This window comes from Neophocaena asiaeorientalis, unplaced genomic scaffold (assembly GCF_003031525.2).
Source record: "Neophocaena asiaeorientalis asiaeorientalis breed wild unplaced genomic scaffold, Neophocaena_asiaeorientalis_V1.1 scaffold524, whole genome shotgun sequence".
In the NCBI taxonomy this organism is placed as follows: domain Eukaryota; kingdom Metazoa; phylum Chordata; class Mammalia; order Artiodactyla; family Phocoenidae; genus Neophocaena; species Neophocaena asiaeorientalis.
The window spans coordinates 2,749,153-2,769,053 of record NW_020172144.1 but is presented as its reverse complement, the minus strand read 5'-3'; the positions used below and the strand labels follow the sequence as shown (position 1 = coordinate 2,769,053).

The 19,901-nt window shown below is 35.1% G+C and overlaps 1 protein-coding gene across 2 annotated transcripts in view; it reads left to right on the top strand.

Annotated features, from left to right (window-relative positions):
* Positions 1 to 1,170: 1,170 nt before the first annotated feature.
* LOC112405786 (serologically defined colon cancer antigen 8-like) overlaps positions 1,171 to 19,901 on the top strand; it is a 211,316-nt gene continuing 192,585 nt past the window's right edge. For both annotated transcript variants that reach the window (XM_024754333.1, XM_024754343.1), the window contains exons 1-3: positions 1,171 to 1,230; positions 3,964 to 4,152; positions 15,993 to 16,131. In XM_024754333.1, coding sequence (XP_024610101.1) covers positions 1,220 to 1,230; positions 3,964 to 4,152; positions 15,993 to 16,131 — 339 coding nt within the window. In that variant the 5' untranslated portion in view covers positions 1,171 to 1,219. The remainder of the gene's footprint in view (positions 1,231 to 3,963; positions 4,153 to 15,992; positions 16,132 to 19,901) is intronic.

Genomic DNA, 19,901 nt, shown 5'->3' with positions numbered 1-19,901 from the left:
GCAGCCAAAAATAAATAAATAAAATAAATAAATTCATAGAAAAATAAATAAATAAAATTTAACACTAAAGAGAAAAAAATTCAATTTTACTTTTATACTGCTTTGTACTAAATCTTTTTTATTTTTGTTGCTTGATTTCTCTTGTTCATGCACTTATCTCTCACCTATTGATGTTTATTTGCAATGTCTTCATTTGTGATGATCCCCTTTTTCCACGCTTCAGAGTAATTTAAGATTCAATACTGATAAAAAGATTTCAATGTCCATCTAATACATCAACTACATAGAGACTTTTATTTAGTTGTATAGACTAAATAAAAGTCTTCATATTTTTATTCTTCTCACTGACCACCTTACCTAATCAGCCCATCTCTATCTACGCTTCCACCTAGCATTCTACATTCTAGTGATACTGATTGGCCAAATATATAGCATGCCTTCTCCAGCTTCTGTGCCTTTTGCTCTATTGGAAATCATCCTTCAAGTCTTTGCATCTCCTCCAATGAAGGCTTCTGTACTTCTCTTCAGCTGAATTACAAGTTCCTGCCTTTCTGATTTCATTTTACCTTCTGTATTTTCATTAGAGTGAATTATAAATAGTTGTAATTATTCATCTGTCTTTCTGTTCCTTCTTAAATCTCCTGGAGGTTAATGGTGTCTTCGTCTTAGAAACCCAATAAATATATGTTGAATTAAAGAAAAACTGGTTATCAGCAGAGGCTTATAGATTGTATATCACTTTGGTCTGTCGTCCTGTGATTTATAGCATCCTTTTTATCATTCATCCGGCACATATTTTTTGGTATGTCAGCTATGCAGCAGTCACAATGGGAGATTCCAGGAAGATTTGATTCTTGTCCTCATGGACCTTACAGGTTATAATTGGTTTTGCCTAGAGTCACACTTCTTTAAAATTAAGAACTGATGTATGCAATTTTGAAAAAAAAATTTTGTTAGTAATCACCATTTTATGACTCAGTAGTTCTCTGCAGGCTTCCGCTCAATAAAAATAAGAGTATTTGGGGTGGACTAGGGAAAGTGATTCCAGAGGGGACACAATGATTTTCCTCTTGGGTAAAAAGAAATGAATTTAATATTAATAATTAAAATTTGCTTATAAAACACAGGGCATGGAGAAATATACTTTTTTTTTTCTTTTCTAAAGGAGAGATTAAAACTTACTTATGAGGAAAAGAGTAAAATCCTGGAATCTCAATTGATGTTTTTGAGGTAAAGTATTATCATCTATTTAAAGTTATTGGCAAAACCATAATGATCTTAAAAATATGTTTGAATGTTTGCTGAAATGCCAGTTTTAGTCAGTATAGGAATTAATTGATGATATTTTATATGCAATATATGAAATTTGCTAAGAATGGTAAAGGATAAGGGGATTTGTGAAGTCCTTTTTCAAATCCCATTTCAAAGAACTGTGAGCTAAATTATAAATTTTATCCCTTCATCAGTTGTAAAATATTTGTGTTTTCCCATAGAAAAAAGAATCAGAAGCTGCTCTTATGGAAATTATGTTTTTAAAATAAAATAGTATAAATAAAGCACTTTAATTTTCAAATTACAAGCAAGTATTTTTTTCCTCTGTAGGTAGTCTTCATCTAATTTTTAAATTGCAACAATAATATAATAGTTTGAGTATCTGTATACATGGTGAATTTGAGTATATATGAATTTTCATGTACTTTTTGATATGTTATCAAAAATCCCAATAAAACCTATTTATTATAGATTAACCATTAGTGCTTTGTTATATGAGTAGGAAAAGATAGGAGTTAATTTTTTTAAATTAAAGGTTAATTGAAATAGTGGTAATGAAATATTTTCAAGTGGAATAACCTTTAAAATATTTTTATAATTTTATTTTAATAAGTCCAATATGAATTAAAATTTAACATCTTCCAGGCTGTACATTGTCTAGAGACATAACTAGAGTAATACTAAGAACCAGAACTCATGGCTTTTGTTGCAAATGTTATTATTCATTTATTTTAATATACTCTTATGCTTTTCATGCCTCATAAGGTTGAGAATTTCTCTAGAGATCTTTACTAGAGCTTTCATGAAGAAACCTAAACTTTTAAAAGGTGGTCTAATTTTTGGTTTCTTGATTTGCTATATGTTGATTTCTATTGTGTTTTGGTTCTTCAGTTTTTAAAGTGATATATTTCTAGGTCATTATATTTTTGGGAATGTGACTTATTTTGTCTCATTCACAATTCAACTATGCAATCTTTAATTACATTAAAACGTCACTTTGCAATGGACCAGACTTTGTTTCCTGCATTCTTCTGTTTCCTCATTTTCTTTTAGTATAATTTAAGATAATTTAAAGAAGCATTTTCTTAAAGAAAGAAATAACATCACTACTCTTATAAACTCTGGTTTTATGTTACCTATTTGTTTTTAATTTTCTTTTTGCCATTTCATGTAACTGAATCTACTTGAGTGTTTTGAATTTGAACCTGACAGAAATAGTAATGGAGACTCTGACTTTGGAATGTACTTCTAAAGTTCTTTTTAAGCCTTTGAAAGTCAGACTTTTTCTACATGATAAGTAGAAAGAAAACTTATTATGTTGTAGATATCATCTTGGGAATAGGACATCAACAGCTCCTATTTTTCTGCTTCAGCGTGTCATTAGATTAGCTTTTTTTAACCCTTAGATTTCCTGTAGATCTTTCCCACCTCTCCCAGGCTGTCTCAAAGCCCCCTAAATCCCAAGAGTCGAGGTAGTATGTGACAGCCAGGTGTCTTGATTATTGGCTTCTCCTTTGTGACAGTGAACAAATTAGGATGGCTATAAATCTCTGAATTTAATAGAAACAGCAGAGTAGTCTGAGCCAGAGATAAAGTGCCTGCCTTCAGCAGTCTAAGAATTTAAGAACAACTTTTTCCTTTTTAAGTTAGGAAGTTTTAAAAAAATACAACATGAAAGGGATGTGTATGCAAGGAAGCTCAGTTACCCAAGTTGACTTTACCAAAGCTTTTTTGGGAGGAGGAGGAAAATATAACCCATATACTGGTCTTTTAATCCTTGACAAGTCAACTTGGAGAAAAACCTCATCCAAGAGCTATCCCATTAAAACAAACAAAAAGCACACACACACAGTTCCTCAGCCCTTTCTTTACCAAGTTGCATATTTCCAGCTAATAGCTGCTACTTATGAAATCTTATGTCTGGCAAGTTCTAACTTCTTTCTGTAGCCCACTCTCTTTTGAAGCAGTTCTTTGTAGATTAGATAATTTTTTTTGAATTTTATTTTATTTATTTTTTTATACAGCAGGTTCTTATTAGTTATCTATTTTATACATATTAGTGTATATATGTCAATCCCAATCTCCCAATTCATCCCACCACCACCACTGCTCCCCCACCCACTGCTTTCCTCCCTTGGTGTCCATACGTTTGTTCTCTACATCTGTGTCTCTGGATAATTTTCTTTTTTTTTTTACTGAAGAAAAATGAACAGTAATAAATTACTCATGCATAAAATCCATTTTCTTTATGTGATCTTTTAAGGTTGTCTTTACAAATTTTAAGGGGTGAACATTTGAAATAGGGTATTTCCCTCAATTCAAGGATATTGTGTTATGTTGCTCCACCCCTTTATTAAGAGAAACTATTTAGGATTTGTGTTTGGAGTTTTATTTTTTTGTGTGGAGATAGGATCCTGTGAAAAAAAAGCCAGTATTAGAGGCAGACTAATCTGTTAAAATCTTAAAACAACTTGAAATTTAATATTTTCAAGGCTCATTTTATTCAAAGTGTCAATTAGGATAATCACACCTACATTTTAGGGCTGTGGTAAGAACTAATAAGGTACTGTATGTAAAGCACCTAATAAGGTAAGCACCAGTAAATGATAGTAGTTATTACTATGATGATACATTTAGAAGTAGTATACTTTTACCTGGCCATTTGCTGGAACTTTTTTCCCTTCTTTTTAGGAAAGACCTAGTTGAATATCAGAAAAATTGTGAAGATCTTAAAGAGCGACTAAAGCATAAAGAGTCTCTTCTTGCTGCTAATATTTCTAACCGTGTTGGTGGTCTTTGTTTGAAATGTGCTCAGCATGAAGCTGTGCTTTCCCAAACCCATAATAATGTTCACATGCAGACCATTGAAAGACTGTCTAAGTAAGTATGTTTCTATATGTGGAGTCTTTGGCAACATGGAAACTCGTGTCTTTAAATGGGCACAGTAGTTTTTTATCCCCATGCTAAATTGCATGTTAAGCTTCAAATTAAATGGATTTTAAAAGGTCCCTTCATTGTAGCTTTCTTAAAGACAGAATATGTGGGTTCTGCCAACTGTGTATAGCCGTGTCATTTTGGACAAATAATTTTATCTTTCTTGGTTTCAGTCTCATCTGAAATGAGAGAATTGAAGTAGATAACCTTTATAATTCTGTTCATTTCTATAACTCTATAATTGCAAATCCAGCACTATTCATAACAAGACTGAGTTTGAGAGGAATTCTTTCGATTTTGCCTTATTTTGGATATCCCTGCTGTAGTATAGGTAAAGTGAGTTTTTATCAAGTTTTTATCATGTGACTGTTATGAAGAATATTATGAGTTCACTGGAAGAAGGGCCCACTATATCCCATTATTAATATTTGAGGATCGACTAAGGACAAATTACAAATGAGCTTTTATGGAGTCAAAGTTTTCATCTAGGCTGAAATACTACAGTTTTCTGTGTATATCTTTTTTGTTTTGTTTCCAGTATTCCAGAGGAAGCCCTTTCCTATGAAAATTATATTCTGTAGAAGTTGAGAATTATTATTTAATATACCATCCAATGATGATTTATAGAGGGTGTTCTCTCTCACATGCCTTCTACTTTTCTCTATGCTCAAGGTCACCTCTCCGTCTGTTTGGGTTCATTTAAATAGTTCAAACATCACTTCCTCTTAGAAGTATTCTCTCACCAGCCTCACCCCATTTTGTCCTCAATTGATTTAGGGTCCTTCCTCCTGTAACTTTATAATATATTGTGTATACTTGCAGACAGCAACTGTGTTTTGTTTATTTCTGTATCCCTGGCTTCTAGCAGAGTACCTGGCCTACAGGCATTTTGGTATTTATTGCTTAACATCAGAGATCGTCTAATTGGAACTGGTGTCAGGAGTCGAAAGACTTGGTCAATAAAGTTGGTTTTGAACTTTGGACAAATGACTTTACTTCCCTAAGTTTGGAGTCTTCTTTTGTTTGGGGGGATAATACCTACCTCTTGGGATATTATAGATGCAGCTTAGCCTTGTGACTAGACCACTAGCTTTTGAGTCAATCTGCCTGGGTCCATACTTTGGTTCTACTGATAACTTACTATGTAACCTCACAAAAATTACTTAATTTCTCATGCCTCAATTCCCCCATTTGAAAATGGAGATAAAAGTACCTAATAGTGTTATATTTGAGGGGATTGAAAGAATACCTATATAGTACTTAAAACAGTTCCTGCCATATTGTAAATTCTCTATAAATATTAAAACCCTTCTGTACCTCGCATACTTTAGAAGCAGTCAAAATGTCTGGTAGCCATGGTTTCTACATATGACTAACCTATTGTCTGTTGTATAAAAACTGAATTTCTCCAGTGGTAGTTTTCATGATCTACAGTGGTAGTCCTGCTTTTTGTTAAATATTATATTCTTAAATATATTATTAACATATATATTTAACATAATGACAATTTATTAAGTATGTTAAATATATTTTCAGATACAAGTAACATGTGGTAAACATTTCTTATATGCCAAGGACTGTGCCAGATAATTTAAAAACATAATCTCTTTTAATCTTAGTAAAGCATTGGTGAGGTAAATACATTACCTTCATTTTACAACTAAGGAAACTGAGGCTCAGAGAAGTTAAAAATTTGCTTGTTTATATTTGAAAAAAAGAATGGAATCGTACTTCACAAAAGTAAATTCAAGATGATTTAAAGACCTAGATATGATTCTAGACTACAAAAGTATTAGAAGAAAATATAGAAAAATATCTTTATGGCTTTGGGTTAATTAAAGTTCTGAGCATGACGAGGGAAATGAGAGTCATAAAGGAAAAAAAAAACTTGACTCCATTAAAACAAAACATCCTTATGATACAATATTACAAACTAAAAAGATGGGAAAATATTTACATTTTATATAACACAAATTTTGGTACAATGTATAAATAATTTCCTTTGAAAGAAACAGAAAAGAAAAACTGCCCAGTTGCAAAATGGATATAGATTAGGAACTGGTAAGCAATAAAAGAGGAAGATAATACATGAGGAAGTACTCATTCTTTTTTTTTTTAATTGAAGTGTAATTGACCCACAATACTATGTTAGTTCCAGGTGTACAACATAGTGATTTGATAATTCTATACATTTGCAAAATGATCACCACAGCAAGTCTAGTAATATCTGTCACCATGCAAAATTATTACAATATTATTAACTATATTCCCCATGCTGTACATTTCATCCTTTTGACTTATTTATTTTGTAACTAGAAGTTTGTAGTGCTTATTCTCACCTCTTTTACTCATCCTTCCAAACCCCTCCTCTCTGGCAACCACCTGTTTGTTCTCTGTATCTATGAGTCTGTTTCTATTCTGTTATGTTTGTTCATTTGTTTTGTTTTGTTTTTCAGGTTCCACACATAAGTGAAATCATATGGTATTTGTCTTTCTCTGTGTGACTTATTTTAGTTAGCATAATACCCTCTAAGTCCATCCATATTGTTACAGATGGCAAGATTTTATTCCTTTGTATGGCTGAGTAATATTTCATTGTTTATATATGTGTATATACACACATACATCACATACTCTTTAATCCATTCATCTGTTGATGGACATGTAGGTTGCTTCTGTATCATGGCTATTGGAAACAAGACTGCAATGAACATAGGGGTGCATACATCCTTTTGAATTTCTGTTTTTGTTTTCCTCTGAAAAATACCCAGAAGTGAAATTGCTGGATCCTATGGTAGTTCTACTTTTAATTTTTTGAGGAACTTCCATACTGTTTTACCTAATGGCTTACTAATTTACATTTCCAACAACAGTGCTCTAGAGTTGCCTTTTTTCCACATCTTTGCCAACACTTGTTATTTGTTGTCATTTTGATGATAACCATTCTGACAGGTATGAAATGCTATCTAATTGTGCATTTTCCTGATGATTAGTGTTGCTGAGCATCTTATCATGTGGCTATTGGCCATCTATTTGAGTTCTTTGGAAAAATGTCTATTTTTCTGCTCAGTTTTTAATCAGGCTATTTTTTTATGTTGAGCTGCATGAGTTCTTTGGATATTTACCCCTTATCAGATATGTCGTTTGGATATTAACCCCTTATCAGGTACATAGTTTGCCAATATCTTCTCCCATTCAGTAGGCTGCCTTTTCATTTTGTTGATAGTTTCCTTCACTGTGTAAAAGCATTTTATTTTGTTGTAGTCACACTTGTTTATTTTTGTTTTGTTTCCCTTGTGAGGAGATATATCAAAAAAATATTGCTAAGACCAATGTCAAAGAGCATACTGGCTATGTTTTCTTCTAGGAGTTTTATAGTTGCAGGTCTTACATTTAATTCTTTAATCCATTTTCAGTTTATATGTGTTTATGGTGTGAAAAAGTAGTCCAGTTTGACTCTTTTGCATGTAGCTGTCAAGGTTTACTAACACCATTCATTGAAGAGGCTGTCTTTTCCCCATTGTATGTTCTTGCCTACTTTGTCATAGATTAATTGACCACGTAAGCATGGGTTTATTTCTGGGCTCTCTATTCTGTTCCATTGGTCTATGTGTCCATTTTTGTGCCAGTACCATATTGTTTTGATTACTGTAGCTTTGTAGTATAGTTTGAAATCAGGGAGTGTGATACCTTCATCTCTGTTCTTCTTTCTCAACATTGTTTTGGCTATTCAGGGTCTTTTGTTTCCAAACATATTTTAGAATTATTTTCTCTGGTTCTGTGAAAAATGCCATTGGTATCTTGATAGGGATTGCATTGAATCTGTAGATTACCTTGGGTACGATGGACATTTTAACAATATTAATTCTTTCAATCCATGAACAGGGGTTATCTTTCCATTTGTTCTGCCGTCTTCAATTGCTTTCATTAGTGTTTTATAGCTGTCCAATTATAGGTCTTTTACCTCCTTAGTTAGATTTATTTCTAGGTATTTTATTCTTTTTAATGTGATGGGAAATTGGATTGTTTTATTAAATACTCTTTCTGATAGTTTATTGTTAATGTATAGAAATTCAGCAGATTTCTGTATATTAATTTTGTATCCTAGATCTTTACTGGATTCATTGATGACTATTATTTTTTTGATGGCATCTTGGGGATTTTTTACATATAGTATCATGTCATCTGCAAACAATGACAGTTTTACTTCTTCCTTTCCAATTTGGATTCCTTTTATTTCTTGTCTGATTGCCATGGCTAGGACTTCCAATACTATGTTGAATAAAAGTGATGAGCGTCAAAATTAAATAAGTTGACTGTGTAGAATAAGTGGAGCTACAAGTATCATCTCACACCGGTCAGAATGGCCATCTTCAAAAAATCTACAAACAATGATGGGAATAAAGACGCAGACCTACTAGAGAGTGGACTTGAGGGCATGGGGAGTGGGAAGGGTAAGCTGGGACAAAGTGAGAGAGTGGCCTGGACATATATATATTACCAAATGTAAAATAGATAGCTCGTGGGAAGCAGTCACATAGCACAGGGAGATCAGCTCAGTGCTTTGTGACCAGCTGGGAGGGTGGGAGGGAGGGAGATGCAAGAGGGAAGAGATATGGGGATATATGTATATGTATAACTGATTCACTTTGTTATAAAGCAGAAACTAACACACCATTGTAAAGCAATTATACTCCAATAAAAATGTTAAAAAACAAAACAAAACCAACACAGCCAAAATAAATAAATAAATAAATTTATTATAAAAAAAAGAAGAAGAAGAAGTAAGGGTGCCTGTTAAGCAACGATTGGCTGGGGCTTGAAATGATTGCTTAGTTACAAGGAGGGACCTTGAGACCATCAGGTTGCAGGTGGCAGCTGCCAGCAGATACTGTTTTGAGAATAGCTGGTGGTGTCCTTGAGTCTGATACTGTGATAGGGAAGAACAAATCTGACTCCATATAAAATCTGTTTCTTTTACTTTAACCTTTGTATTCTATGGCTTTTGCTTCAAGTTAAGAATGTTGCCTATAGCCTGAAATATACAGGATAGCCCATTCTCAAGGCTCTGACCTTTAAGAGTATAACACTTTTCCATTCATATAGAGATAAAAAGTTGCAGAACAGAGAGTAACAGTTGTTTTGTTGGAGGTTTACAGGAACATTGTGACCTAACCTTCATGGACAAAGGATTCCTGCACCAAGAAGTTTGCAACAACCAACCTCACCCCTCCCTCAGCTTGCCCTTAAAAATATTTTGCTGAAACCGTTCAGGAAGTTAGGGTTTCTGGGGCGATCAGTCCCCCATTTTCCTTGTATGCCCCTGCAATAAACCTTTCTCTGCTCCCCCTGCCCACCCCCCCTCCAAAAATTGGTGAGAGTGGGAATCCTTGTCTTATTCCTGATCTTAGAGGACATGCTTTCTGCTTTTCACTGTTGATTGTGATGTTAGCTGTAGGCTTATCATATATGGCCCTTATTATGTTGAGGTATGTTCCCTCTAAACATATTTTCTGGAGAGGTTTTATTATAAATGAATGTTGAATTTTGTCAGAAAGCTTTTTCTGCATCTACTGAGATGATCATATGGTTTTTATTCTTCAGTTTGTTAATGTGGTGTATCACACTGATTGATTTGCAGATATTGAAAAATCCTTTCATTCCTAGGATAAATCCCATTTGATCATGGTGTATGATCCTTTTAATGTACTATTGGATTTGGTTTGCTAGTATTTTGCTGAGGATATTTAATTTCCATCTAGGTTCTTCAGTCTGGTTTTGGTGTCAGGGTGATGCTGTCCTCATAACATGGTCTTGGAAGAGTTCCTTCCTCTGCAGTTTTTTTGGAATAGTTTGAGAAGGATAGGTATTAACTCTTCTCTGAACATTTGGTAGAATTCACCTGTGAAGCCACCTGGTCCTAGACTTTGGTTTGTTGGGAGATTTTTAAAATTACTAATTCAATTTCATTATGAGTAATTGGTCTACTCATATGTTCTATTTCTTTCTGGTTCAGTATTGGGAGATTGTACATTTCTGGGAATTTGTCCATTTCTTCTGGGTTGTTCATTTTATTGGCATAATATTGTTCATAATAATCTCTTATGATCCTTTGAGTTTCTGTGGTGTTGGTTGTAACTTCTCGTTCATCTTTTCTATTGTTGTTTTAATCTCTATTTCGTTTATTTCCACTCTGATCTTCATGATTTCTATCCTTCAGCTAACTTTGGGTTTTGTTTGTTCTTCTTTTTCTACTACCTTTAGGTGTAAGGTTAGGTTATTTATTTGAGATTTTTCTTGTTTCCTGAAGTAGGCTTGTATCTCTATAAACTTCCCTCTTAGAATTGCTTTTGCTGCATCCCATAGATTTTGGATCATTGTGTTTTCATTTTCATTTATCTACAGGTATTTTTTATTTCTTCTTTGATATCTTCAGTGGCCCATTGGTTGTTTTTAGCATATTGTTTATACTCCATGTATCTGTGGTTTTTGTAGGTTTTTTTTGTTCTCATAGGTGATTTCAAGGTCAGAAAAGATGCTTGATATGATTTCAATTTTTTTTAATTTACTGAGGCTTGTTTCATGTCCTAGCATGTGATCTTTCTTGGAGAATGGAGAGAATGTATAATCTGCTGGTTTTGGATGAAATGTTCCACATATATCTATTAAGTTATTTGGTCTAATGTATCATATAAGGACAGTGTTCCCTTATTGATTTTTCTGTTTGGATGATCTGTCCATTGATTGAAGTGGGATATTAAGGTCCACTTCTATTATTGTGTCAGTAGCTCCCTTTATGGTTGTTAATATTTGCTTTATGTATTTAGGTGCTCCTATGTTGGGTGCATATATATTTATACTTGTTATATCATCTTCTTGGATCAATCCCTTGATCGTTATGTAATGTCCTTCTTTGTCTCTTGTTACACTCTTTGTTTTAAAGTCTATTTTGTCTGATAAAAGTATTGCTGCCCCCAGCTTTGTTTTGATTTTCATTTGCATGGATTATCTTTTTCCATCCTCTCACTTTCAATCTGTGTGTGTCTTTAGATCTGAAGTGAGTTTCTTGTAGGCAGCATATATACAGGTGTTGTTTCTGTATCCATTCAGCCACTCTGTGTCTTTAGATTGGAGGCTTTAGTCCATTTACATTTAAAATAATTAGTGATAAGTCTGTATTCATTGCCATTTTGTTAATTGTTTGGGGGTTATTCTTGAAGTTCTTTTCTGTCCCTTCTTCTTTTGCTATTTTCCTTTTTCATTTTATGACTATTTTTAGTTTCTTGTTTGTATTTCTTTCTCTTGTGTCTGTGTGTGTGTGTGTGTGTGTGTGTGTGTGTGTCTACTACTCTGTCTTCCAGTTTGCTGATTTTTCCTATGCATTATCTAACCTACTATTGATTCCTTCTAGTGTATTTTTAAATTTCGGTTATATATTCTTCAGCTCTGTTTGATTCCTTTTGTATTTTCTAAGTTTTTGTTAAACATCTGCCTGTGTTCATCCACTTTCCTCCCAAATTCATTGTGCTTGTTTATGATCATTACCTTGAACTCTTTATTAGAGACTGCTTATCTCCACTTCACCTAGTTCTTCTTTGCAAGTTTTATCTTATTTTAAAAGGTATTCATTCTGTTATTATTCAAGGAAATACATTTAAAAATGCCAACTATCAAATTGGTGAACATTTAAAAAAGGTCTCAAGAATGATGGGGCTATGAATAAGTGTGTATTTTCATACCTTGCTGGTGGAACTATAAATTGACACTACTTTGAAGGGTAATTTAGCACTATTCATTAATATTTAAATTATGTATTACACATTTCAGAATCTACCATAGAGAATGTATGTATGTGCATAATGGGGCATTTGTAGGAACTCTTTTTGCAGCATTATTTGTGATGGTATCGTGATACTGTGATTTAATAAGAAATATGTATTTTGGTCTTCATCTCCTGTTCCTTGCATAGAGCTCCTAAAACTCTTGTATTTTTCTAAGTGGTAAAAGTAATAGGTACATATTTTGTACTAATATTTGGGTTTTGTCCCCTGCTTCTGAAATAGGTTGTTATTCTTAAGAAGCCCATTTCAACCACTCCTGAGTTTATGTTAAGTAGATGACTTTTGGAAACCCACTAAGGATAGGAGTGCTGGTTGCCACAGAAACCATCCATATGATTAGAAGATTGGAATTTTCAGTCTCTACTCCCCAGCCTTTAGGAAGGGGAAGGGCTGGAGATGGAGTCCAGTCACCAATGGCAATGATTTAATCAAGCATGCCTATGGAACTTCTATAAAAACCCTAAACAATGGAGTTTAGGGAGCTTCTGGATTGGTCAAAACATTGAGGTGGTAGAGGGTGGCACTCCCAGACAGGGCATGGAAGGTCCACACCCCTTTCCACATACCTTGCCCTAGGCATCTCTTCTGTTTATCTGTTCATGAGTTGGGTCTTTTATAATAAAGGGGAAATAGTAAGGAAAACACTTTCCTGAGTTCTGTGAACTGTTCTAGCAAAGTATTTAATCCTAGAAGGGGTCATGGGAACCCATGATTTCTGGCCAGTTGGTCAGAGATACAAGATACCTGGGACTTGCAATCGGCACCTAAAGTGGAGGGCAGTTTTGTGGGACTGAGCCTTAACCTGTGGGGTCTGTACCAACTCCAGGCAATTAGTGTCAGAATTCAGTTAGTGTCCACTGAGAATTAAGAGAAGTGCTGTATGTGGAAAACCTACACATGTGGTATCAGAAGTGTTGTGAATACAGAAACTGGGTGTAGAAGAAAACAAGAGGTTTTTCTTTTAGATGTGAACAACCTAAATATTCTTCAAAGAAGAATAACCAAACTACAGTTGAGATAACTATGAAATTTTATGCACAGCCAAAAAAAATGATTGAAGTAGATCTATATGTACTAATATGGGACCAAGTTCCAAAATATGTTGTTGAAGGAAAAAAATAAAACAAGATGAGAAAGACATACCTGGTATGAAACTGTTTGTATTCCTTCAGAGGTCCATTCACAACCTTTCTATATATTTTCTCCAGGTTCATATATATGCGTAGAGAAAGATATGAAAGAATAAACACACAATATTTAACAGTGATTACCACTGGAGAAGTAGAAGAAGGCATTGAAATTGAAAGTATGTTTTAAATAGGTCTCTAACCATATTGGTAATTAATTTATTATAAGGAGAAAGTAATGAAAATTTAATTTTAAAATGGAAAAATCATATTCAAAGTCATGCAGATAAAGAGGATAGTCTAAGATAAACTAAGTAGTCTGACAAAACCAATCAACAGATAAAAAACTTTTTTTCCGCCTATTGTATTGCATTTCATGTTATCCTTTTAGGTCATGAGAAAAATATTTTGAAAGGAAGCTACAGTGTTTACATTGATTCCAAGTCTGGCAGTCATTTAGGAATTAGATTCTTGCTCAGTTATATATTTCTTTGTCTCTATCCTAAATTTCAGCTCTTAGACTCTTAAAATAAATGTTAACCTTCTCAGTTTGGTTTTCTGCTTGGTCAGCATGTCGTTGGCTCATGTTCTACCTTAATAACAGTATACTATGGAAGGTTTCTGCTTTTATTATAAATGAAAATCTTTGTCTATATGACCTAAGCTGGTGTTCAGTTTCTTTCAGTTTAGTAATGCAGAATGCTGAATACTGAGTGTGTGCTGACTTTGAAGAGTGACCAAAACTTTTTACGTTTGGATTTCTAGTTTGAAGCATAGTTAGAAGCCTGAACCCTCAAAGAACTGTATCATAGTATTTTCTGCATGACTCTAATATGGATTTTTAAAAAGTTATATCCCAAATATGATAAATCAAAAGAGTTTCCTGGTCTCTATTCAAAATGTAGCATTGTAACACTAGTTTTAAACTACGTTGTTGATTTTTTAGCATGTAATTTATTGACTATGTGACACAACATTGGGCAGCTGAAAAGGAGAGGATCAGGCACAACTTGGAGACCAGACGACCCATATGTTTGTGGTGTTTTGTTAGGGCACTTGGGACTTTTTGGAGAGAATACTTAACGACTGCTGAGTACATTGGGTATAATTTAAAAGTTGGTTTGAAGTCCTTATAGTATTTTTTAATTCTGCCTTCCACTCAGACCTCATTATGTCATGAAGTAGGTAAGAGCAACAATAACCGCTCTTTCTTTCTTAATGATCAAAATACTTTCAAATGGGAATCAGGATGGAACTGCTTTATATTAAGTTCCTTTCTGTAGCTCATAGTGCCTTGGAGGAGCTTCAGTGTACTTTTCAGACAGGAGAAATGATTACTACTGTACTATCCTGGGACTTCAGTCCAGCCTGTGACTTGGGGGTGGGTGATTGGCAATCTTCTGTATAGCTGGCTTTGAAAGACTATGGGTAGGAACTTCCCAGAAATGAGGAAGAAGGAAATGTTGTAGTTAGCCTTCTAGACTTTCTTTTTAAAAACAGTGATAATACTTATTAACAATGCTTAATAAAGCTTAAAACTGCTAGCAACTGTGGAATAACTTAAGAATTAAAGGCACTTCTTAGGCACTCCATATTTCAAGATGAAGCTCACGTATATATCAGCCCAACTCTCCCTTTTCCTTATTTTAAACATTGGCCATGATTATTCAGGGACTTTCTCCTTTTTGCTCTGATTATTGCACTAGGTTCCTTAAATACTACATGCTCGTTAGTTCATCCCAGAACTGACACCCATGCTTCTTACCTCATCTTCTGCCTCGGCTGCTCTTTCATCTGGATCATGATGGCATGTTACAGGGTTAATGCTGCATTGCTTGCTTTGTTTGAAAGACTCCTTGATCATATTCATCAAAACATTCCCATGGTATTTTTAAGCAGTTAAAGAACTTTTGCCTTGGAAGATGGTAATTTGGAGACCTGCCCCCTCATTCTCACACTGATATATCATGTAAAATTTCCCATTGTGAGAGGCTCACTCAGGCCTGGTGTTGGGCTGGCCATGTAGGATTTTATATGGATTTATTTAATCCATAAGATTGGATCCTTGCTATTTTATATGCCAACGCATTTTGACATTCAGTTCAATTCTATCCCCAAGAAATAGCTTAGCCTAGGGTACTTCTGAAAATTACTAAGGAAGGGATGGATCTAGGCAAGGGTCAAAACCTGTGGGATAAGATTTTGTAAAATAATGAGCATTATATGTGTAACCAGGGCACTTGAGTGATTCAACAGTACTACCCATTGAAAGAAGAAATATGTTCATAAGTAGGTGAAAGTTTTTAATTCATAGAGAAGGGTGAAAAAGAGGATTGTGAAGGAAGATGAAAAGGAAAGGACATATGTTTGTTCTAGTAGAGAGGGGAGTTGGCAGTGTAAACAAAATTTCAGTAGTCCTGTCTTACCATGGTTACTTCTACTTTGAAGTACAATCCCCACCTTCCCTACTTTATTACTTTTTTCTCCTTTTCTGCCCCCCACCTTTTAAATTTTTAAATTAATTTCCTCTTTTCTGGGCTTCCCTCTCCAGCCCTCAGTGTGCCAGTCCTCTCCATAATTGGTTATTATCCCACGTGGATGCAGTCCTGCCATGAATGCTCATGGCTTTTCTGGCTGCTCTGCCTGCCCCTCACCAAGTGAGGACAGAGGGTCTTTCTCTGGGGTGTGCTTGAATATGTGCAGAGCTGGCCTGCCCTGGCTCTTCTTCTAATACATATTAATGCTTTTTTCTTCCTGACGTATGAATACACGATCATTTGATCATTTGTTGTTTTCAATGTTCTTTTTGTGCTGACAGAGAAAGAGATGACTTAATGTCTGCACTAGTTTCTGTGAGGAGCAGCTTGACAGAGGTGCAGCAAAGAGAAGTAAGTGCTTATGAGCAGGTGAAACAAGCTGTGCAAATGACTGAGGAGGCCAACTTTGAGAAAACCAAGGCAAGTCTAATAACATAAAGGCATAACATAATTGCCTTCTTTTTCTTTTCTGAGTATTTGTTTGGTTATTCTCCATAGCTAAACTTTTTTTCCAAACACACAAAGTGAATACCAGTTTGTTAATGTTGACTTTCTAAATTAAACAGATTTGCTCTTTGGAGAATTCTTATTCCCCTGCAAATTCTCTTGCTGTATCACTATTGAAAGAATAGTATTATGATGTGATACAGTACTTTGAGAGACTTGTATGCTTAATCTTTTTATTTGCCGATAACTTTTAATGCGAAGTGAAACTATTAGCACCCATAGTCACCCATTTGTGTATGCTCATGTATGTGAAGACAGATGTTTTTCCTCTATACCTGGGAAAGTTTGAGAACATCCAGATATGCCACAATAATAATATATGTGTATTTAATAGCATTTTTAGCTATGAGTCTGTATCCATTGTGTGCTTAAGTCAAACGCATTTAATGATAATGATAATGACAGTAATAGTTAACACTTAGTGATCAGGCAGTGTTCTAAACACTTTGAATAGTAGGAGGTTACTGATGATTCATTTCTGTGTTTGGGGGCCACACCTTAAACCATTAAAGCTGCTATGTATTTTCCCTAAACACACTAGCCACGCTTCAAGTACTTAGTAGCCACATGTAGCTAGTGATTACTGTATTGGTCAGTGCAGATATAGAACATTTCCATTATCACAAAAAATGCTTTAGGTAGCATTGGTCTAAGCCATATAGTAGCATCACTATTTTATTAAACTATTGGGCTAATCACCTTTATATTAAGCTTCTCCTCAGTCATTGCCTTACCCATTTATCTCTATCCAGACCATCTTTAACTCTTCCTAGACCATTTGACCCTCATAATGCCCCTATGCCTTTTGAAACTTATGTTCATTCTGACCAAATGCCCTAACATATTTTGCTTCCTCAAACACTCTTACATCTTCATTTGGACTGACTCTAGCTGTCCCTTGCTGATGTTATGACCCTCAAAACCTCCAGTGAAGCCCTTTGCTGTTCATTTTATCTCATGTGACTGTGATGGAGGGGTCAGCATTCATATCACCCCATACTGCCGTTTCCAGGCCTTTGCTTTCGTACCTACTAACTCGTCTTTGAAATTAGTTTACCATTTCTCTTTGAAATCATCGTTGATTCTCCTCTCCCTAATTTTAATCAATATAAACTCTCAATCTGGAAGACACTATTTGACATTTTTTTTAAAGAAAATCATCCATCACTTGGGTTTATAAAATAGTTGTAAGATCTTTAACACCTTTTAAGAGCTTTAGCCTCTGACACTTTTCCCCCTTGTCTATGTCCTTTCAGGCTGCTATAACAAAGACACCTTAGACAGGGTGGCTTAAACAACAAACATTTATTTCTCATAGTTCTGGGAAGTGCAAGATCAAGGCACCAGCAGATTTGGTGTTTGGTGAGAGCTCACTTTCTGGTTCATAAACAGCTCTCTTCTCACTGTGTCTTCACATGGTGGAAGGGGCAAGGGAACTCTTTGAAGTCTATTTTATAAGGGCACTAATCCCATGATGGGATCCCACTAATCCCATCATGAGGGCTCCACCTTCATGACCTAATCACCTCCCATAGGGCCCACCATCTAATTCCATCATATTGGGGGTTAGATTCCTACATGTGACTTCTGGAGGGGCACAAACATTCAGTCCATAGCACCCTCTACTTTATCTCTTTTCATCATTCTGAAAGGTTTCCACATCCATACAGTTAACATATGCAACATCTTAGTCCCGACACACTTTGCTTTCCTTAACTCTAACATTTTCTGTGTTCTTCTGTAACTCCCACGTGAACTGAAGGGTCCACGAGATCTCAAACTCAAACTGATCTCTCTGACCAGAGCCTTTTCTCTTCCTCCCTATCTCAGTTAAATCTACTCAGTGTCCTCATAACTGCCTCCAGTTCTTCTACCTCCTCTCATATCTCATTTTATCTATTATCTTCAGGCTGTTCCTCTTCGCTTTCCATTTAGATGTGAATTTTATGATCTCAAACTAAATTCATTATATTCACTTCATCAAAACAGCTGTGTTCTCTACTCGCTGAGTGGCACTTTTGTCCACTGTCATGCCCTGATTGGGAACGGGATGTCATCCTCTCCTTTGGCTTCCAACCAATCACTAAATAGGAGTTTTAATCCCTGAAGTTTGCTTGAATTCTTTCCTCACTGTCACCTTTCTTGTTCAGGATACCATAATCTCTGGATTCATGAATTATAACATCCCTTGTCTCTTTTCCTTCACTCTGTTCCCTACAATGCAGCTAGAAGTGATCTTTCTTCAAAGCAGATTTTATCATGTGACTCTCTGATTTAAAATCCATCAGTGGTTTCCCACTGCCTTCAGGGTAATCTCCAAACTACTTCACATGCTTATGAGGTCTGTCCTAATGTGCTTCCTTTCAACCCTTTAGTGTCACTTTTTACTCTCCTCCAACAGACTCAGCCCCTGTCAGCTTGGAAAGGCAGTAGAATTTAGAGGTTGAGCATGGTCTTAGTAGAGTTAGCGAGACCTAGATTCAACTTCCAGCTCCACCATTCACCAGCTGTGTGACCTTGGGCAAGTTATTTAATTCTCTGTGCCTCAGTTTTTCTTCATCTGTGAAATGGAAATAATATCTGACACATAGGATTTTAATGAGGACTGTATTTTAAAATTTACATCTGTTATCTTATAGAAACTCTGGCACAAAATATTTCTTCAATAAGTAGTTGTGGTGATGGTGATGGCTATTAATCCCTGTGTTTATGCCATGCTTTTTCTAGCCTCTGGGTCTCTGTACATGCCATGCAAATTCTTCTCCACACCATTGCTTGGATATTTTCTTCATCCTTCATGCCACTGTCTCTAGAAAATCTATGATCTCCCATGTCTAGATTTGATATACCTCTTATGTACTTTTAGAGCAGGGTTTCTCAACCTTGGCATGGCTGACATTTTGATGTACATAATTCTTTGTTTTAGAGATTGTCCTCCATGCTATAGGATATTTAGCAGCATCCCTGGCCTCTACCCACTAGATTCCAGTAGCACATCCCTCTCCCCCAAGTTCTGATAACCAAAGATATCTCCAGATACTGCCAAATGACCCTGAGGGGGGTGGTGCAGAATTGCCCCCAGTTGAGAACTACTCATTACAGCATTTATCAAAATGTATTATTATTGGTTATTTGTCTGTATCTTTCATTAAACTTTAAACTCCTTGGCAGGAAGTAACTTGTCCATCTTGTCACTATTAAATCTCTAGTATCTTACATAGTGTTTGGTAAGTAATAGGTACTCAGTAAATATCCGCTAAGGGAATTGCAGTGTGCTCTCAGTAACACTCTAGAATTCTATTATTCTTACCTTTCCAATTTAACTACTTTACCAGTGCCACGTGAAAGTTAAGCCAAATCATACATGTTTTTCCTGTCATTTTCAGCCTATCAAGTGTTACTGAGGGAAGCCATGTAAGAAAGCAACAGAATGAATTCCACAGGAGAGTAATACTGGTCACGTTCAGTGTATAAGTACTGTTTAGCAATTCTTTTCCTTGCAGTTGACTACCACATATACTTTTCTAACTTTTATTTTATTTTATATTTTTTAACATCTTTATTGGAGTATAATTGCTTTACAATGGTGTGTTAGTTTCTGCTTTATAACAAAGTGAATCAGCTATACATATACATATATCCCCATATCTCCTCCCTCTTGGGCCTCCCTCCGACCCTCCCTA